General features: G+C 36.9%; 1 protein-coding gene and 1 long non-coding RNA gene across 19 annotated transcripts; both read right to left on the minus strand.

Moving 5' to 3' along the window:
* Positions 1-2,467: 2,467 nt before the first annotated feature.
* LOC148868369 (uncharacterized) lies at positions 2,468-7,400 on the minus strand. Of its 2 annotated transcripts, none has more exons than XR_016107907.1 (3): positions 6,974-7,400; positions 6,837-6,899; positions 2,468-6,596 (listed from the first exon to the last, which is right to left on the minus strand). It is a non-coding gene; the product is annotated as an uncharacterized LOC148868369 (long non-coding RNA). The 2 variants fall into 2 exon arrangements; XR_016107908.1 differs by having other exon boundaries at positions 2,468-2,811; positions 6,974-7,326.
* Positions 7,401-7,926: 526 nt separating this feature from the next.
* Positions 7,927-21,711, minus strand: LOC148868370 (uncharacterized). Of its 17 annotated transcripts, none has more exons than XM_088972752.1 (11): positions 21,401-21,607; positions 20,139-20,208; positions 15,914-16,004; positions 14,900-15,040; positions 12,989-14,467; positions 10,541-10,691; positions 9,514-10,269; positions 9,028-9,437; positions 8,574-8,672; positions 8,346-8,483; positions 7,927-8,220 (listed from the first exon to the last, which is right to left on the minus strand). In XM_088972752.1, the coding sequence occupies exons 6-11, from the start codon at positions 10,638-10,640 to the stop codon at positions 8,071-8,073; spliced, it is 1,653 nt and encodes a 550-aa protein (XP_088828878.1). In that variant the 5' UTR covers positions 10,641-10,691; positions 12,989-14,467; positions 14,900-15,040; positions 15,914-16,004; positions 20,139-20,208; positions 21,401-21,607; the 3' UTR covers positions 7,927-8,070. The 17 variants fall into 17 exon arrangements, with proteins under 17 accessions (XP_088828878.1, XP_088828877.1, XP_088828888.1 ...); XM_088972751.1 differs by having other exon boundaries at positions 13,014-14,556; XM_088972762.1 differs by lacking the exons at positions 12,989-14,467; positions 14,900-15,040; positions 15,914-16,004 and adding exons at positions 18,252-18,287; positions 18,415-18,464.
* Between the last annotated feature and the right edge of the window lie 336 nt (positions 21,712-22,047).

Raw genomic sequence — 22,047 nt, forward strand, 5'->3', positions numbered from 1 at the left:
GATCAATTTCCCTGATCCATCACAAAAAATTTACAGGGTAAATTATAAAGACCCCCCGTACTATGGGTATGTGACAGATTTCTTGTATTTTGTTTTGCGACAAAGACCCCGTGTATTATAACTGTGAGACCTATTAACTTTTTAGCTATTCGAACAAGTGGGAGAAAAAACACTGTTCATCTTTCTCATTTCACGATACACAAACAGTAGCAGCAATAGTCTCTTCTATCTGAAATTTTTTCACATTTCCTTCTCTCCTCCGATCTCTCTTCCCCTTCTCCTTTCTTTTTCCCGTTTTCCTCTGGGGGCATAGATGTAGATATCGATCGAATTGACAGATGCATTAGCCTGATTCATGGCGTAATTGCACTATTCAGACTGATAACTGGCATAGCAGTAACTATTAATAGCGTTATTGGTCTGATCAGAAATACAGCATGTGTCTAATGGTAGTCATATATGCCCCTCATGTCGGTTTCCCCATTGATCAATGGATTGCCAATCTGCAAACAGAATATGACCCATTGATCAGATAGACAGATACCATAAAACCAATTTTCTATCCTCGTTTTAACCCAGGAGAAAGAGAAAGTGAGAGACTCAGACCATGATCCCTCTAAGATTGATATTGTTCATTCCTGCATTATTGTTTTGAAGAATTGCATTGGCAAGCTGAGGCACATATTGCCCAACATAGCTCTCTCCAACAACATAGAAATCTCTACTCGGGGAATTTCTCTAGCCAATTTACCAGAAACACAATTATCCTCAGCTGTACTTTGATCTCCTCTTGTACTGTAATTGGAACTTGTGTTGGAGTAGGAAAAATGCACACCAGTAAGAGACTCCAGGAACAAAACATTGGCCACTCAACCACAACAAGAATAAGATTAGTTAACAGAAATGGGAAACTAACTAAGATCAGGTTAGAATCTCCAAAAGGAAGAGAGACCAAAAGAGAAAAATGATCAACTGAATTATTCAACAACTTTGATTCCATGCGTACGGGTTTCAATAAAGTGTTCTGCCATCGCTTTGCACTCTGAACGGGCCAAGCTCCGTCATTGCCCCATCTCCAAGTGAAGAACACCCAGGACCTTGAAAATGGTTAAAACAATGAAGTAGTAGAAAAGAAATGTTTATAGCATGAGCCCAGAAAATTAAACTCATTAAAAAGTTGATATCAAAAACCCCTCCATTGAGCCAAAGAACAAGAGGTCTGGACATGGCATCCGGAGCTTCAACAAAGTAGTAGAAAAGAGCCCAACCAGCAGATCCATCCACCGTGACATAACCTCCATACTGATTGAAGTTAACCGACGGCTGCCCGAGCAACATGCTTATCCGATCACTTTCCTTCGAGCTTGTCTATGGTAGCACTCAAGCAGCATCCGATGGATTAGCAGTTTTTTTCTCAGAATTTCTCCCTCAATATTACCACTTTTTATCCAATATAATGAGAGAATTGGAATCTGCTCCTCAACAACAAATTAGCCGCTGCAATGAGTTGTGGCAGCTATGTCAAGAGGAACAGAAAACAGAGGAAAGCGGGAGAGAGAGAGAAATGTGAAGGAATCTGAGGTAGAAAGGATTATTGCCACTGTTGTTCGTGTATCTGAAGTCAAGGAAGATGAACAGTATTTTCTCCCACTTATCTGAATAGTTATTACAAGGGTAGTATGAATAATGCAATGACAGATGTCAATGGAAATCTAATGGAAATGAGTCTTTGTCTCACGGTCATAGTACAGTGGAGATCATTGTCCAAAACAAAGTACAGGGGATCTTTGTCACAGACCCGTAAAAGGGGGTCTTTGTAATTTACCCAAAGAAATAACTAATTAATAAAAATAAATAAAAAATAAAAAATAAAAAGTTCCTAGTGACAGCATCCTCATATCCCTGTGAAAAGGGTCTGGTTTTTTCAGCATTCTGGATTCGCAATGGCTGCTATGCTATGCTTTGCTTGGCCTATTCAGAAACCATTCTTGAAAAAAGTTGATCCTTCTGTGATCAACAGGGGTGCTTCGCAAATTCCTTTTTAACAAATATTCTGAACTTCTATGGCCCAGGACTTGACACGGTAGCAAGATGCATTTCTCTTTCAATTTTAAGGCCTTTCAAGTGTAGAGGGCAAGTTACACAAATCTATGAATATGCCCATTGTTGTTTGTTACAATCGTCTTTCCAGCAAATCTAGACTCGAGTTGGTCCCAAGGAAAAAGGAGATAGATTTGTGTATTTTGCATACTAGATTTTGCCGTTTAGGCTGCATTTGGAAGGAGTTCAAATATAAATCTGTAGAATGCAAAACAAAAATGTTTGGTTCATATGAGTGCAAAGTGGTTCAAGATTTACACACCCACTTTGAACTCAGCTCATTTGTTTTCAAAGATGCAAATAAGAATATGATTTTTGTGGATGTTTGGCACATCAGTGCAAATACAACTGTCTTGCTACCCAGTGGTGTTTCAACTACTCCTGCCGTTAAACAAATATAAAAAATAACAGATTCATTAACAAATCATAAAAAATAACAGATTCATTAACAAATTATAAAAAATAAAAGCTGGGCAGAGCTGAACTGGCTGAACTAAACGGCTTATTGAAGAAATCCTTGTTACATGTAGCTATTAGTTTTCTCCCAGCCACAAAACCAAAAATTTAACACCTATGGTTAACACATACATTAGAGGCCATGGAAATCACAAACGCTCCGAAGCAATCACTTCCTAATTCAGCTCAACACAGAAGGTTGCTCTTTTCCATATTTGACAGATGATGAGCTAATATGGTACTTTCTTCAGGCGCCTTCAACTCAACATTCAACAAATTAATGATAAAGGTCTACTACAAGCATCATTTTCATCTCTCATTTTATTAGTTACCAATTACAAATATATATACATCAAACAAAAAAATGTTTTTCTAATTTCCCCTTCCAATTTGGGCTTTATTATGAGAAGAATGACAGGAGAATATATATATATATATATATATATATATATATATACATCAAACAAAAAAATGTTTTTCTAATTTCACCTTCCAATTTGGGCTTTATTATGAGAAGAATGACAGGAGAACCCCATTCAATACATAACGACCCATATCATTCTACTTAGCGGGAAAAGGATCATGGATTAGGTTCTCATTCTTCCAGAGTTTGAGGTGGCTACAAAAGGGTAAGTTGTATATTAGTACCCTGTGCTATGGGGCTAGTCTATTTTAGTGAATGTTTGACCCCCGATCCCCTTAGCTCTGTTGCTATTAGTCCAATACAGAAAATTCTCTGTACCAAGGGTACAGAGGATGTGAACTCAACCAATCATCGCCTACATCTCCATATGAAGTAGAAAAAGGCAAAGAATCATAGCATGCAAGGAAGAATAGTGATTTTAATTCTTGTTTATGCAGAAAGGAATTTAAAATCCACATATTTATACACAAGAATATTAGGCTAAACTCATTACATTGAGACCTTGGTGATTATAGTCATCAAGCTGAATCATAGAAATAAATCATTAATCAAATAACCAATCAGTCACAACAAGGCATTCTAATCAAGGCTATGAAAAGGAGGCTCCCCAGGTATGCCAAAAGCCTTTTACATTGTATCCCAAAAACCCTTTTAACTCTAGCTTCATACGGCTATGACACAAGTGTAATTCACAAAGCATAAAGACCATTGACCTGTTTGAGTTCTAAACAATACACTCCTCTTGTTTTTGGTTTTGATTCATAGTCCATACAGGTTGTCTTAGTTTTATTTGTGCATGTCCTTTTGTGGGCAGATTATAGAACACATAACATATAACATAAGAAAAAAAAATTAAAAAGCAGCTACTGCATGACAGATATCTTATAGAACATATAACATAATTAGAGAAAAATTAAAAAAAAATAATGATACAAGTGATAAACATTGAAGTTGAACAACCAACTTATGGTTCAGATTATCTATTATTTATTAGTAGGTCTAGGTGCTAATTTTTTATAGTTTTTATTTCGATTTTCCTAGAACATAAACCTAGTTCAATATTCCCATTCAAGATGCACACTGCATCTTTAATTACTTCAGATTCTTAAAGATACACTAACAAGTCTATGAGGAATTCAATGTGTAAATAATCTACAGGTACACCAACTGCTAAATAATGTCTTTGTATACCTTCTAATTGTTGCAGCTAATATATGCATTTCTTTTTACCTTTTGCTTTTAACTACAGGTAGAGAAGAATCAACTTCATGAAGAGGAACTCCTACTAGACAGATGAATGAAAGATTAAGCAAACTAAAAGTTCTGAAATTTGCTTGATAGTTTGTCATATTTTATGTGCTTTCCGCAATCACCCATAATGTTTCTATAGTTTTATTTTTAGGGAGGTTTTCAAGGGAATGATAAGTGTTTTATTTTTAGTGAGGTTCTAAAATAATTGGCAATTTCTACAATCTCCAATCTTAAGTTGATTCTTGTGGGAGCTTTATCATTTCACTAGTAAACTTTTCATCTCATATTTATCAAATGATTAATATAGACTGCTAACTTATTTGTCTGACACATGTAATTTATAAGCTTAGGCATTGGTGTTCACAGATATATAGCAAGCATTGGTTTACTTGGGGTCAGCTACCATTCTTAACTCTCATGTATAGAGGACCCAGAACATGCTTTATCTTCTTTTCCTTGTTCGATCTAGGAAGTAAAGCTAGTGGACATTAATTCATGTTCCAAACTTCCAATTCCTGAAATTTATCCTACTCCCTACCTTCTAATTGTTATTATATTTTGAATTGGCATGGACGTTAATTTGCACTAATCCAATTAATGTTTTCTGTTATCAGGGAACTGAAGCAGTTGAAGGCATCATTCTATCAAGGATAATAGATGAGCCTCTGAGTACTAAAGCATTTGAAAAAATGCATAATCTAAGATTGCTCCAGCTTAACCAAACACATCTCAAGGGAAGCTATGAATATTTCCCCAAGAACTTAAGGTGGCTCTGTTGGCATGGATTCCCTCTGAAATATATACCTACCAATATTCATCTGGAGAGATTCAATACTTCTCTCTGAGGTTTGCTGTCCGACTTTTGTGATCTTAATATTTGCAGTTAAGGGTACCAGGGTTTTTAGCAGGATAAAATTGGGTTTTTAGCAGTTTCGAGTATATGTAGCTAGCTTATATTTAAAGCATTTTTCTTCAAGGTTATGGTACACAGACACAATGGCAAGAGTTAGATGGTCCATGATGTGTATTGGGAGAAATATACATGTTGATGTATGTAAAATTGTGCATGAAGTAATGTCATAGAAGATGGCAAGATACTACATTATAGCAAATGGTTGTCTTATGGAATGGTGTTTCCTGTTCTCTTATGTTTTTTCTTGTTGAATGAATGTTATGATTTTGTGTATTGCTGAATAGCAAAATAGGTGTGCTTCTTAATCCTTTGTTTTCTTATGCATTACTTCTTACTTTAGGGGATATCTTCAATTCCAAGCTCGGTGGGATTGAAGAGGAAAGCACCATCCAGCAACCTCCAATCCTTGCCACCACTACCACACCTGGTTCATAGTTGCCAACCCCATCAAAACTCACCTATTAACAACCCATCTAATAATCTTCAATGTTCCCACCACAACAACCTCAACCCTCTTCTAGTTGCCAACCGCATGAAAACCCACCTGCCCACCCATCCAGTAACCTTAAATGATTGCCACCACAACAACCTCGACCATCACAAACCCTATCAAAATCAATCGAGCAACCTTTTCTGTAAGGTCTGCTAGGTGCAATTCTCAGGTGCATTTAATCTCAAGCAGCACTTTGAAGGTAGTAAACATAAAGCCAAACTAAAAGAGTTGGAGGAAAGTCGGGAGTGGTGGAGGGAAAGGTGACCAGATATTGTGGTGCAAGTTGTGTAGTGTCCCATGCATGAATGAATTGTGCTTCAGGCAACATCTTAGAGGCAAGAAGCATACTGTTCAGATCCAAGCAATTGAATATGAAAAGAAACTTGACTAGGAGATACTTGGATGAAGAAACAACAGAGAGAAAAAAAAGTTTGGAGGAATGGGTAATCAATTGCTATATTTATCCACTTTAAGTCCAATATGATAAACACTGTCCAATTTTCTTTCACTTGAAATTAGCTGATTATATTACCAAAAAAGAAAAAAAAAAAAGAAATTACCTGATACGATATTGATGTTTTACCTGAGTCAGCTACAAAATGTCAAAAAATTAAAAAAGGACATGAAAGGGTGTATTCTGTACAGAACTACGGACATAATGTTCTGAAAAAAAATTGTCCAAATACTTGAAATATATATAAAAGTGTCAGGCATAACATTACTAATCATTGAAGCTTTTCATTGTTGCAGCCACTGTGCCTTGGTTGATAAGAGAATTAATGTTTAGGAAGTGTACTGTTACTAGTTTCTCCATTCAATTGTATTGATTATTTCAACTCTTAGATTCTCATGGATTGCCCAAGGCTTTAATCTTGAAATCTGGAATTCCCTGCTGTTATACGCCTTGACTGACAACAGAGCTACTGAAGGTTATCCACTAATTAAGATCTCAATTTTATCTGCATGGATGAATTTCCTTCTTTTAGCTTTCTTATGTGTTATAAACAGAGCCACTTAGAATTACTAGTTGATCCACTAAGAACAATGATGAAAGACCCATTCTTATGCATTGGAATATGTGAACAATGGATTTGGAGAAGTCATTGTTCAGCAGATTCATGGAGAAGATCTCTAAAAACGAAGGTAGATGAGCTACCAATCCAAATATGCAACCAAGAAATGAAGGTAGATCAGATTACCTCTCTAAAAACGAAGGCAAACAATGGATTTTGAGAAGCTCTCTCTTCTAATGAGGTAATGACCTGAAAACGGAAAAAAAAAAATGAGAAACAAAATATCAAAATGGGAACAAATTCGTGGAGATCAACAGAGCTACCTTTCCCGCTCGAAGTCCAGAGTCATTCCTTCTCCTCTCTCTCTCTCTCTCTCTCTCTCTGTTCGTCGTTCTCCTGTCACTCTCTCTTCGAGGTTTTTGGAGAAAAACCCTCAAAATTGATACAACCACAATACCTATTTCGTTGGTCGAGAGGAGCAAAATTTTTCTTTCATTTTGAGAAAACAGTATTTTCTCCCGTTTTCGATTCAAACCCAAGCCTACATACAATTTTGCATAAAAAATCGATGCTTTTGTGAAGCCTAACCAAACGGATGCAAATCTGAACCAGATTACAAATTTGTAACGGTTCAGCATTTGCACTCCAACCCAACGCAGCCTTAGGTCCAGAGAACATTTTGGAGTTGTTCTCTGATGTCAATTATATTTTTTGTTGCAGGTTTTGAAAAACAAAAAAAAAAAAAAAAAACATATGATTTGAAAACAAATTGGTTGTCAGAACAAGAATACAGAAAATATATTCTTGGTGTCATATGAATTTTTTGTTTCTAAAACTAAAACAAAAATTATGTTCTAAGAGCTTATTTTGAAAAGAGTATACGTACAAGTCTATAAAAACAATATACAAGGTTGTGCACTGTACACATTTGTATTTATACGTATTCGAGAAGATTGGTTCAAACGGATCACGTAACTTCACATGCAAACAGCATGTTTTAAGTCGATTTAGAAAAATCGGGAGTCATTAGTGAAACTGAAACCTTGGCGTACGTTTAAGGATTTTACCCAACATCCCATCCAAGATCTTTCCTCACTCATTCCAAAATTTCGTGAAGGCAAGAAAAAGATTATATCCTAAAAAGTTATCATCCTTCCCAGAAAGCAACCTGTATTTTTGTTTATATACATGACCACCAACACAACCGAGAGGGAGGAAACTCATGGAAAAGGAAAATAGACAACAAAATAAAAAAAATAAAAATAAAAAAACTGGCTACCATGGTAATGCACTTATAATCTTTCATCGAAATTGAGAATCTCCTGTACAAATTTTGCCTAAAAGAATGTTTTTTATCCCTTGGAAAACTCTTTTTCAGTCCAAACATATTTACAATTGAACAGATATGCAGATAAATGAGTCATTTCTCCTTCAAGTTATCCGGTAGTGCAGGTGCCTTACAGATGGGACAGACATTCTTTATCGACAACCATTTCTTGATGCAGCTCACATGGTAATCATGTCTGCAATTCTTCAGTGTTCCAACCTCTTCCTTGTTCTTATACTCTTCCTGTCAAATTAATATCCAGAATAGGTAAGTTACAAATCCGATCAGCAATTCAAACTGATTTCTAAATTCTAATTGGAATTAGAAAGGATTCTAGTGGTCCTGGTTGAAATTTTAATCAAGTTTACCAGACAGATTACACATGTTCCTTCATCCTGGTTCTCATCAGAAGAACAATATATCATCTCTATCAAACACTTGGAAATCATGTCTTGAGACAAGCCTGTGCTCACATTCCCAATTCTCTCCCCTAAAGCAAGTAGTTCCTGCTCCAAGCCGAAAGTTTTTTAAAATGAGTTAAATTATATGAACCGGCAAATTAGTTCAAAACATGTGATGGAGAAAATTATAATAACCTCGTAAGTCATATTGTCTATGTCCAACCTCATCTCCCTATGCTGATCAAACAAATTTCTGGAACCATACAAGGTTGATCGACCCACCATCATAAGACCCTGCCAAGAAATGACAATCACTAGTGATTAAACAATTACTGACATGGAACCAAGAATCTTCTAATTGCCTGATAGCATTATAAGGGTCGAACAAGTCATTTTCATCTACAAAGTTGTGGACCAGTGAGATCAGAGAGAGAGAGAGAGAGATTAGGTAGCTGCTCCTAAAAATATCACAGTAGAGAAAATTACTAAATGGATCATCCCATTAAAGTCTGTATTACGGCTGAGAATTTTCCACAGTGGGGCCATGAAAAGCAGGGTTTCTGCCTCTATACATGCAAGGTATACTGGGGTTTAATGTCTGAGCTAGAATTTATCAGCAATGCATCACAAAAGTAGTTCTATCACATACCTCAGATACCATTCTATCATGGGCATCACCATCATCAGAAAGTGACCGTAATCTCTCATGAGATATCCTTGACCTCCCATTCCTATCAGTGTTACGCCAACCCACGGTAGATGGCAGTCTTGAATGTCTAGCGCTGTAGGTTTCTGGAGTCAATTGTAGACTGTCCTCTGAAGCTGTGGCATATCCCAAGCGTGGGTAGCTTGAACCAGCACTGTAAGTAGGCATTGCCCTTTGAGAATAGCCTCTGCGACCTCTTGCAGCTTGAGTAATTGTACCATGAAGACTTTGAGGAGGAACAACAGAATTTCGGCTCAAAATGGAATCGCGGTGATACCTACCAAGCTCTATAGGACCATTAGTTGTATGGCTTCCAAGGAACTGGTTCACACCATGACCTAAGCCACTGGTATCTGTAAATTTCATTAAAAAGTCTCAGAAACGCAAAACAGATATGAATACTAAAAGGAAATACGTTCTCTAACTAACCTGAAGACACAATCCTTCCATGAGCAGTAGGACAGACAGGAAGGTTGTTCCACTCCCAATTGGTTGCACCAGCACTAGAGCTAAAACCAGTGAGGTCCATCGTCCCAGAATGGTCTACCAGACAAGCTGTAGAATGGGGATAGTGAGAAGTGTTACTTGATAAATGCGTCCTCGCTATGTTGGCTTCCAAGTTAAGTGCAGATCGGCTTCTCACATTCCTTTGAGAGCCTTCACTTGCAATTGACAGATTGCTGCTTCTGTACGAGGTTATGCCAACAGGTTCCTGGGGTAAATGTTGAGCAAGTAAATTTGGCTTCTCTTGCTGTAGGCCAGATGAAATAGAAAGACCAGAGGAACTTCCAGAACCATAGTGTCTGCTACCATCTCTATCACAGGCTATAGAAATAGCTGGGCTTTTCCTTTTGCATGACCCCCTTCCATTGCCCATATTAGGAATAAGAGTACTGGGTTCTATTCCATGAGTTGCATGCCTGTAATACCCAGAAGAAGATGCGTGATGAGGATAATTCTGTGGAATTGGACAGACACTTCCAGCAACTGAGGTATGCGGGAAAGGATCATAAGAGGGGCCTGAAATAGCTGGTCGATGAAGTGGTGTTTCCATGCTGAGACTTGAGGAAGAATGCTCGTTTGATCTCAGAGATGAATTCAAATGAGATGCAAAATTTGCTACTCCTGTTGGCAAATTCTCCACTGGAAAAGCATAAGATACATTTTCTGAAGCACTGGCCCTTCCTGCAATACAGACTTGAGAATATGTTAACCATGACAAAGCAAATCTACAGACCAAGTGTAGGAGATGGTTATTAAATGTAATGCGCGTGGGTTTTAATCTCCCAGGTGAACCATCAAAGGCAGGTTCCAAGTCCCACATGTACCACATATTCTGAATATTCCCTTATAGATGTAAGCATCTTAAGTGTAGTCCATAGATTTTGTCTTACAAACCCAACTACAGGAAGATTAATAATTGAATGCACATAACAAGGATTTAAAGCTATGGTACCCAGGTGGATATAAGGTTGTTCAATGTGCATATGATTCCAGTTCTGGTCGTGGTCCATCTCAAAAGTTTGCGATGTACCATATATGTGTCTATGCCCCATAACAATGTTTCTTTACGGATCAGCTCTGAAGTCAAAAGAGCAAAAGAGAACCTGCACAGAAGGGAAAAAGTACAATGAAACTTAAATAAATACTTGAAAACATGAAAGATTTCGTACACAAGAAACTTTTCTCCAAACTGCTATTAATCTATTGTTGCATTAACCAGATATATATTATTCCTGTCACATTTTTAAGTAAATATTAGGTCCATCTCCACTATAATCAGAAAAGTCCACCAGACAGCTATCTGATTTTAAAACCCAAATAATCAACCAAATTCATTGCATAGTCAGAAAAATATTTACACTTAAAACAGTCTATGTCAGTGACCCAAATAGAGAAAGCTTCACTGCATCACATCCGCTGGTATCCTGCAACACTCTTGGGTTTGGTTGGATCAATTGTGGTCAGTTCTGTGTGGCTACTGTGGTTTGGGGCCTTTTCCCTAAGGCTTGGTGGGGCACCATTAGGTTACTGTGGTTGGACCACTTGATTAATAAAACTTGAATCTTACCAATCAATAAAAGAACAATGCTGATTTCCATAACCATACTTTATAGGAATGGAGGTACTTATTGTAGGATGAGAAAATTGGATCAAACTCATCACTAATCATGTTTAAAGTAGCATGCCTATCCAATGTAGTTGCAGAGGATATGGGTAACCAGCAACTATACCCTGTATTAACTTAATGAACATGTTAACTTGCAGTTACCAAATACTCTGTGTATCTTTTTTTTTCTTGGGTCATAATACCCAGTGTGATCACTGTGGTGAAGCAATAGACTGCATTGTTTTGGCCTCTCTAGTCAATGCAATGACTAGACAGTGCCTAGGTGGCTGTCTAGTTGATTAAAAAGAAGATATGTTCTAAATTTGAGATATAGATGCAATCTCATAAACTGATATAGACTACAATTATGCAAGAAAAGAATGATACTAAAATTTAGTTCATAGTCTTTGCTTTGCAAACAAAGCACACGTTAAGCTGGAAAAAATGGGATAATGAATCACAGCCTTTGGATGAGATAACAATGATGATAAGTGCTTTAAACGTTTGTGAAGCCAACTTTCAATGTTCCCTTGATCCTATATCTTAATAGGCATTCGCATATCTACATCCATCATTTGACTCAAGAAATATATACCTTATTGGGTTCCCCCAACTAAGGTAACTGATCATTTTTCGCATTGGCCAAAATGTAAGTTGGGAAGCAAAGATAATCTTTTTTGGAGCTCTATTTTGCATGCTGATCTGTGGTGCTTATGGGAAGAGTGATAAAAAGGAATTTTTGAAAATAAGTACTCCCCGTGGGAAGCCTTAAAAAACCATGTCCTGCATACCGTGTGTTCTTGGCTTCTTACTGCAATCAGTTCAGAGGCACATCTTTTGATTAGTTGAACAGAAACTTTGGTAAAGTTCTTCTCTCTTCTGGAACACAGCACCCACCTCTCTGCCCAGAATCAACCCCCCCCCTCCCCCTTCCTCTTCTCTTTGAAATTTGATGGAAGTTGCAAAGTCAGAGTAGGTAGTCATGGGGCTTCTGGGACTGGAGGCCTTGTCTCAGAAGCTAATGGTGGCATTCTTTGGGTTTACTGTGGGTCTATTGGTGAGACTGAAATCAGAGTCTGAAATCAGGGCTCTCCTTTTGGATTTAAGAGCTGAAAAAGCTATATGTGCTAGGCTTTTATTGGTTGAAGGTGATGATGATTCCAAAAATGTCATTGGCTGGGCTTCAGGGTTGCAGCCTTTAAATTTTCTCTCTTGAAAATTTGAACCAAAGTGGTTAGTTATTTTGTTAATGCACTGCATGACAGTACCCTTGGTAAATAAGCTAGTAATCTTAACCTTACAATTAACATACGAAAAAAACAAAATGACTAAAACTGGGGCTGTAAGGATGGCACTATTAAGCTCTAGTACTTCAAAAGAAGAGCATGCTGATATGAATCAGCACCCTCTGTCATTGCAACAAATTAGGATAAATAATTAAGATAAACATCAAACAAGTCACGCCACATAGCTAATGCCTTGTCAAATAGTCTAATTAGGGATGGACACAATGGTAACTGGGAATCTTGATACAAGTATCAATTGCATATATTACACTGAAAGGAAATATTATGTATGTCCATAAAATAACTGACTTCATAATGACATCCATTTGTGGATAACCAAAACACCTGTTTACCATGAAAAGATCATATTAAGAAAAAAATAACTACCAAGAGTCTTGTCAACAGATAAAGATTGTATCTCTAGACACAGGTCCTTTAAAGATAACCCATATATCAAAGCCAAAACGTGTACAAGTGTAACTCATATACAGTGCTTGAAGTACCCTACCCAGAATAATCATACAGATGCTTACAATTTGAGGAAGGTCCCTCATAATAAAGGAGGGTGTTCATGGCTAACAACCAAAAAGATGATTAGCTTCCTGTTAGAAGCTTCATGGAATTGTTTGACATTGACCATAATGGCAAAGTCCAGGGACGTTCTTGAAACACTAATAGAGGGATCAGATGTGAAAACTTGAGCAGCACAATGAAGCTTTAAAGGCATATAGTGTTCATGAAACAGCCCAATAGAGAAGTTGTCAATACTCTCTCCTGATTTCATCTTCCAGTGAATATTTTTATCCCCCCAAGTCTCAGCTTAGGGTTCTGATGCTAGCCAATGAATCCACTGTTCAACATATAAGTTATGGTAATCAATATTCATATATTGATCAGCAATAAAAGCCTTGATCCAAAGACACTAATTCTCCACCATCTTCTTAGTTACAGTCGTTCTTTGTAGCAGATATCAGTCCCAACAATCATGTAACATCCATCTTTTCCTCTCCCTATTATGATCTTCAGTAGCATTCTCCGAAATGAGTTATCTCCACCTTGCCAATTAATCACACTCTTCTCTCATTGGCAATATACAACATGCACTAAATCCAAATTAGTGCTTTCTGAAACCCATGCTTTATCCATATTATCTGAAAAGCATAATCTGCTTTCAAGCATCACCTTGTCTACTATGCATTATGAACTACAGGCATGATCATGAATGTCCAGAATTTCAGTTTTCATTAGGGAATAGCCCTCCTGAAGGAGAACCAGAGAGCAAGTTAGCACAAGAGCTCATCCCACAAAACATACATCTTATACAGTGGGCTCATTTACTGTCCTGCCCCTCTATTTTTGCCACTTACTTCAGCTAAAGTTGAGAGAACTCCCAATGCCAAGAAAGCAATATAAGCCTTAGCAGAAATGTCTGAAAGCATGGAAATGCTTTCATTCAAGTAGTCGACCCACCACACTGTAAATGAAAACGCAGGTTCTCAAATGAAAATTTGCAGCAAATAAGGTGATCCATCACATTAAAGCAGCATGACCACAACAATGGGAAATCATGGGTATGCCTGGACCTTTGATGCCACAAATGCTCTTTGCATGTTCAATATTCAACTCCCTGAATCTATAAACACTAGTTCTAAGGACCCTACCATCCTCAGAAAATACTGGAGAGGCACAAAATTAAAATCCCAGTCTCAACACAGCCTCAATTCATTGGAGTAGCATGGCTGTGTTCTGATTTGTAATAATGAATTTCATAGAACAGGGAGAGAGATAAGATGAATCAGGAAATCATGTAATGCAGTCTCCTGAAATTTCTACAGTCTGCATCCCAATACAAAGGTTAGAGCCTTCAAATTGCAGCTGTGCACAAATAATTCATCTCGATGGATAAAAAGGACTTTCAGGAATGGAGATCCTTCATTCCATTGCCAAATTGAGGTGCTTGCAACACCATCCATGATTCAGTCGAAGGCTGTAGCGGTGAAAGGTTAAACAAGTCATCTACCAAATTTGGCTATCCTGTAGATGGGCAAGTAACTAACTGTAGCCAAAGAAAAGTTCCTGTTAACAGTGAGAATAATGAAAACTAATTAACCAAACATTTGTCCTATATGAAAAGCTAAGATAGGCTTCAAAGAAAGATGGTTAGGTCCTTATAAAGTTACTAAGGAAAACTTAGTGGCAAGCAAAATGGTTTAGACAACTTAATGAACCACAGTATTCCCAAAAAAGCTGGTGCTTTCAATGCACAAATTTTTGAGAAAAGCTTTCCAAAGGTATAAAAGGACCAACAGAAAAAATAGATAGAACAAACAACTGAACAAACAACTGACCAATAGACAGAATACAGAGAGAGAGAGAGAGAGAGGGGGGGGGGGAAGAGCACCATACCAATACTACTTACCTTCCAAGCAAATACGCCCATTATAAAGCTTCTATAAGAACTTTGGTAAAACACTTCAGAGAGGAAACACATGAAGCAGGAAAGCTATTATCATCACCATCATCATCATCCCTGAACCTGCATATTCTAACCCACCTAAACCTAGGAAGGGTAAGGAAATCAATGACAAAACAATTAACTTCTTGGATTCTTCAAGGAACTCCTTTGAGGAAAAGATGTGACAAGACAAACAAATGGCTGTTAACACGTAAGATGCTTTAACTCTGATTGAACCTTTCCCTGTAATAAAGATAGGTGTTTTTTATCCTCTTTGTCTAATTAAATTTCAATCTAGATAATCTGACTGTGCTGTGCTAAGTTCAAGTACTGTTAAACCCACAATTACACATTGATAGTGTATGGTATGATATTGGTGCATATGCCTTGGCGCTGGAGCATATTTGGCAAGGTAAATGGACTGTATGTTGAATAGGTGCCCCCTTCTTTCACCACCTCCTGCCTAAATAAAGTTCCAGTCCAGTTGCTCAAGTGGCCCCTAGCATGAACACAAAGGCATTGCCAAATACTTGATTGGGAAACCTCCACCCTCCACCTTATAACCCAAAATTCCTTTAAAGCTCAACATGACCTCTAACAAAAACCTCTTACTACTCAGTAACTTTCCACCTCTCTTCATAAACTAAAAACAAAAAGGATAAATGGTCATGGGATAAGTTCAATTGGCTCTAAAATCCTCAATGCAGATCTAACTGTGGAAATAAGTGTATCCCTTTCTAATGGCATTGCCACTTGGATCATCCGTACAACTATGACCCTTAAGGAAAACAAATCCTTCCAATTCTAAAAATATACAAGAAGATAAAGCTTGACATTCTCATACTCTATGATGTGCAGATAAAGGTTTAGCTTTTAATTTTAAGCTTGCCAAACTGTTTGTAGTTGTCCCTTAAAATACTTTAGGATTGTGCATCTCACTAACAACAGAAATTTAGGAGAAAAGTAATAAAAGGATACTAAAGAAAAAGTTAATATATTCCTTCCTATCATCTTATTTGCTCCCGGTGTGGATTGTAAGGACTTCAAAAGTGCAGGTAGTAATAATTTCCTGATATAGATAAAAGAGTGGCAGCATGAGTTACCCACTTCCATGACTTCCAAGTAAAGCAGACCCCTCTGAGCAAAGACATAATCAAGTTTTTCATCCATGAATCCACGACAGTCAACCTGGTCCTTTGGAATCAACAGCTTGTTCCAGGCACAAAGAAAACAATCCCCATGTACTTTTAAGGTTCAATTGGAATTTGCTGTTTTTACAAGCCCAAAGCATTAGTACTTGCAGAAAGCACTGTGGTTGAAAGCAACTGTAACATTGGACTCCTTTCAGAGAACCTTCCCCTTTAAAACCATGTTTCCTTTCATGCCTAGTTTGGCAACTTTAGTTGGATCTATTAGCAACCAAGAAGTTTATAGGATTGTTTTGTACAAATGATAAGATCATGCTCTTCTAATGTTGTCCCGTTTCTCTCATTTTGCATCTTGTACTACTCTTTGTTTTCTTGATAAGGAACATGCCATGTTTGGCATGCGATATTTGGCCATGTTAAAAGCTCCATTTAATATATTATGCTCTTTAACACACGTCAATGGTTCTTCATTTAGTGGCAGGGTTTCTGTTGTTTCAGTTAAGTACCATCTCTAATTCTACAAGGATCTTTCAACTGAACCAGGATTCAAGACATAGATATAGGAATAAAGATTACCAGGTAAATTTCATGGTATTCTGTTTCTGTTACTACAACATCATTTAGCATCTACGTTGACTAGTGTTATTGTATAACATGGCAGGCTTTCATCTGATAAAATTTGCCATTAAGACAGTTCCTAACTTTAGATTAATTTATTTAACTTTGGTATTTTAAGTCTTCAAGTCAAAGAACATTATAGGTTAATTGGAATATGGTAGTAAATGAAAAACTATAGCTATTATGTACTGAATAAAATAGTTTTGCAAGGACGAACTTTGACTTGATACAGATATGTTCCTCTTACTGAAATTAAGATAACAATTAATGTGGAACATCATTCCCCACTAGTTGTCTGTTCCTACTTGCATAACTGGAAATGACTGCCCAGAAAGTTCATTTGCTTATGGAGATATCATAGTACTTGTCAATAAGTTCATGAAGATATCATAAGTGCTACTCAAAATATATAAGAAATATATGCAAGTTGTATGTTCTTGTTTACTTCTTCATCTTCATTATGAGACTTTATTTAAAACAAATAAATATTGTACAAAAAGGCTAGGGAAGAAAAATCCCTGTATGTAGTATCTATGTACACAAGTTTGGGCAATGAATCTTCTTCCATTCCATTCGCACTTTAAGTACGAAAGAACAATAGAACATTCCTACATACTAACAAGTAGGGCCACCATTATCAATTAAAAAAAGAAAAGAAAAGAAACAGAATGAGTATGGCCACCGCAAAACATGACCATCCATTGACCACCTTCACTTGAACTCAAGGTATTGTGCTGGAAGAACCAACTACGTTCTCATCCCCCAAGGATCCAAATTCTTCAACAATGTTCCATTATATTTGTCGTTTTGCGAATATTTAGAAAAACAAGATTGAGTCAGCGAAGTGAACATGAAAGGGTGATTATGCTCCTACTCCACTTTCACTCATCTCCTTCCAACCTCGTGCAATTGCGTTAGCTTTTTTTACTTATCTCATTTTGATTTCCTGTGCAGCCTAGAAGGGATGATCTTTAAATGATCAGTGACAATCAAGATAAAAGCCAACTGAAATCAAAACTTACAAAAAAAAACAAGGCAATGGCTACAAGCCAGAAAACAACAGTTGTTCACCAAAATTCCTCCACATTCTCAAGTGTTAATAAGCCATCAATGTGCTATTATGATGATGCTAGGCATCAATAAAATCCTGCAGCTTACTCATTCAAATAACCGCAAATAATAACTGGTAAAAGAGGACTAATGGAACACTTAATTATTATGAAGATATTCACCATTCATCTTTGTAAAACTTAAATCCATTAAAAAGGGAACAGAGAGGGGGAAGAAAGGAAGGATGGAAGATTATATAGTAGATTTGCCAATTTTTGGCCAATAAAAATTAAAATATAAACCCAAATCTAAAGGTCTTACACTCAAAACTATGCAAGATGAGCTCAGTGATGCTAACCTTAACCCAGATGGTGTAGATCTTATTACCAATATCTTATCAAAGATTACAAAGAGTTAGATAGCTATACAAGTTACGACTAAATAGCAAGCCTACATTAATCCGTTGAGGATGGTTCTGTCTATTTACCAAAATTACTTGCCTTGGAATGAGTTCTACTTGTAGATGTCTGGAAGACCTGTTTTTCATGTAAGTCATACAAGGCAAAAAAAATAAATAAATAAATTTGCAATTATGAGCAGATAAATATTTTAGCACCAAATATGAGATCCTAGCTACAAGAAGATAAATTCCCAGAAGGCTACCAACTCAAATTTTTCTCTTTTCTTTGCTCAAAAGATATAAGTGTGATTTCCTGCACAAGCGGGCAGTCTCTTTAATTAATCCATCAAAAGTCTCATCAGCACACTCTACAAAGTATGTCTATATACCGTAAGTCAAACAACCGCAATGTGAAGATGATATTGTTTATAAACCTGCTCCAACTTGGACATTTTTCTAAAACCAAATTCCTCCAAAAAATTACCTAGAACTTACAATCATTTAATCCAACCAAATGAGAATAAGGTGTTTCAGTTGAATAGACCATGTACACCCAACTTGCTCATTCTGAATCCAACAATGGCACACATAATAGTTACATGAGAAATCAGGCACCCATCAATTCACCATCCAGAAGATCAGACAACATCTTTATACCTTTTTTATCTATTTACTTCTCTCTTTCTTTTCTTTCTTTTTTTTTTCGGGTGGGGAGATAGGACTTTAAAAATCATATCCTTTTATGAGCAACTCTAGCATTTCTGGGGTCCATGCTGGCAACTGAGCTCTGTAATACATATTTGTATCAGAAGACACTTGTACAACAACATGAAATTGGAAAAACCAGAGGATTCCCTGCAACTGTCAGCCCAAATTAAAAAAAAAAAAAAAAAAACCACCACTAACCACAAATAATTTCATGCTAGGGCTTAGATAAATAAGTAGTTGACCTCATGGCATACCATAGAAAAGATCCAAAAATGTTACATAGGCTCCTTGGTATTACCAGCATACTAATATCTTGCATCATTGCAAACATACTCTTCACAATGATGTGCAGATGAAATGTCAATTAAGAAGATCCACAACTTAGCAATACCTCTGTTGAGCAGTACCATATGGCAGGAATAACAGTCCATGTGAACAAGGTAAAATGAGATCATTCAGTGAACTGTAATGGCAACTTGAATGATCTCTATTGTTCACATTCTCCTAGCCAAGTACAGTTTTGAGAATCCTCATCACCAAAAAAAAATATATGAGAAGATGAGGATCATAGGCAAGCAAATAATTATTGTCATTTGATGGAGGTCGTCAGCAAAGTGCCTGAACCCTATTTTAACCTCAGCTGGGATGCAAATAAGAGAGCAATCAACCAAGCTATTCTTTAAATAAAGAATAACCTATTGATAGGTCATAAAGTATCTCCCATTTAAGATGAAACAAACATTTGGGAGTCAGAATAGGTTCATGCCAATAGAATTGAGCCTTCATCTGTTCCAGAACAGAAGGTAAAATATATTGCAAATAGAAAGGATTAGATTTGGGGTAGCTAGTGAAGATAAAGCTAATAAAATTCAAGCTGATAGGGAAACTCTACATCCAATCAGGCTACTAATAAATAAATTCCAAGAGAGTATTCTTTAAAACAACAAAACAATTCTGGATATTCTGACCATGAGAAGAGTATGCCATTTTTTTTCTTTGGGGAGAGGGATGGCAGAGAAGGCAGGATTGAGGAGATAGATGGAAACAGAGAAAAAAGAGAAGAGGTTCAATGTTAAACCAATCCTTCTTTACCTGCACAAACAGGCATTATTCCAGTCTACAACTAAGCACTTCCAAATCACCATAGTCATCGTTGTTTATACATCATGCAGAACAAATAAGCTAAAAGAAGGCTGTGCCCAAGCAATATATAAACCATTGTTGCCATAAACTTAACACAGCAAAATAAAGAGTTTAAGAACATGTCATTAGAACAAACCTGTCTACCAATTGACAAACTGAGAAATTTATGGTGAAATTGTTTGTTTTTCCACAAAAATACAGAGTACCTGAAAGAATGCAAAAGATGGCATCCAAAAAGTACTGTGCTTAGACCACATGAACCCTATCAAACTCTCAGACTTGAACTGTATCCATCACTATGTTCCCATACCTTTTATAAGTTATTTTCAGAAATGGATCAGGAGTAGAATAAAGACAAGACAGATCAGTCTAATAGTATAATTTTAGAATAGAAACAGAGTAAGTTGTTTTAGTTTTGACACTGGTTGACATTAGAAATCAAATTTGCGCATGTCCTCCCTCTCATTCTCTAAGAGATTAATCAGATCATTTCTTCTTTATACTTTCGGTTCTTCCCCTTTTTGTATGTGTGCAAGTGTCAAACAATAGAAGCACTGAATATCACACAAAAAAAACAAGATAGATATATGGAAGTACTGGACGGGTAGCAAGATTTAAAGCAAGAGATTGGAAGACAACATCGAGCAACTGAGCTGAGAAGAAATTATATAATTATCAAAGAATCGGATATGATCCATATGAATTTAGCTAATACCCCAGCCCCACCCAACCCAAGAAACACTGTTCTTTTTGTAATTATGTGATCTTCAAAGGGCAATCCGTACTTCAATTTCCATTCTAAATACACATTACGTTAAGTGTCTTATAACGAGAAGGACGATGCTGAAAGAGAAAACAGGACCTTTGGTGGATAACGTTTAAGACCATGCAAAACTCGACCAGTCTAAATTGTGAAAGAAAACAATAGCAACCAAGCTTCCGGATTCTTTCTTCTTTTGCGTATTTTGAAACTTTGGAAATCATCTACAAAACGTTCATCGTGTTCAATCATTGGGTAAATTCCCCACCCAGAAACCGAGATTGAGAACTTTTAAATTGATACTTGGAAAAAAATAATACGGCCAGATAAATCCCTTGATAATCAACCAAAAAGGTAAACTCCTCCAGGCCTGAGGATGAAAATAACTTCCAGAAACCAAACTGCGTGACTATGCAAGAGACTTTCGTTCTACAGACATCAAAAGCCGCCGATCGCATACAAAAAACAACGAAAATTGTAGAAATACTAAAAATTTACAGAACAATGGAAATTAGAGTAATAATTCCAATAACAGAATATACATAAATTCTAACGATCCATGACAAGTAAAGCATAAACCATGTACGTTACAGTGATCAACGGCCAATAGGAAAAAAAGTTTCGCCGGAAACGCATACCTTTAATGTAAATTACACGTTAGCGCCGGCCGGTCGATCAATCGGACGGCTGGAAACGATCGAGAGAAAAAGGCACCAGAAGAAAGAGAATGAAATCGAATGGAAATTGGATAAATTGATTACCAAAGAAACGGAGGAGAGATTGGTTTGACGCCCGCAACAGTACCGAATACCGATAAAAGGCAAAGCAAAGAAAAACAGAAGGTTGTATATTTATAACAACCAAAATATTAATTTAATTAATAAAACCACCAATAATAAACCTTCGGTGCACACCGTGCACTTCCTCCGCCCGCCACCGTACCAGAAATCCTTCCTAACGCGGGTTTTGTAGTTTGTACTGCTATTTTTCAGTAACTGTGATTTTTGGGAACCCATTTTTTGACACGTGGACAATTGCACTTTGCTCACGCGAATGTGGCGACATTGTAGCAGCATTTTTCTTGTCCGCCTGCGCCTAGGGGTTTGGGGTTTTTTGGGGGGTTTGCCTTTTGTTTGGGAAAAAGCTGGAAACGTTGAGTAACCAAACAGGAAACCTTTTACGGTTTTAGCGGTAGAATATTTTATTTTTCTTCCTCTTTTTTAATTGTAATAATACCTTACTTGTAGTGGATACAAAAGTGTGTAACAAAGCTGCGCCCCACCAA

Source organism: Nelumbo lutea, chromosome 2 (genome assembly GCF_056320005.1).
Source record: "Nelumbo lutea isolate HS-2025 chromosome 2, American lotus-T2T, whole genome shotgun sequence".
NCBI classification, from domain to species: domain Eukaryota; kingdom Viridiplantae; phylum Streptophyta; class Magnoliopsida; order Proteales; family Nelumbonaceae; genus Nelumbo; species Nelumbo lutea.

Bases quoted from the DNA above. Each gene is read 5' to 3' on its own strand.
- LOC148868370 (XM_088972758.1), bottom strand. From the start codon at position 10,640: ATGGGGCATAGACACATATATGGTACATCGCAAACTTTTGAGATGGAC. The intron at 10,270-10,540 runs GTACCATAGCTT...TCTGTATTGCAG, and splicing joins ACAACCTTATATCCACCTGG to GAAGGGCCAGTGCTTCAGAA. The intron at 9,438-9,513 runs GTTAGTTAGAGA...TGAAATTTACAG, and splicing joins TGGAAGGATTGTGTCTTCAG to ATACCAGTGGCTTAGGTCAT.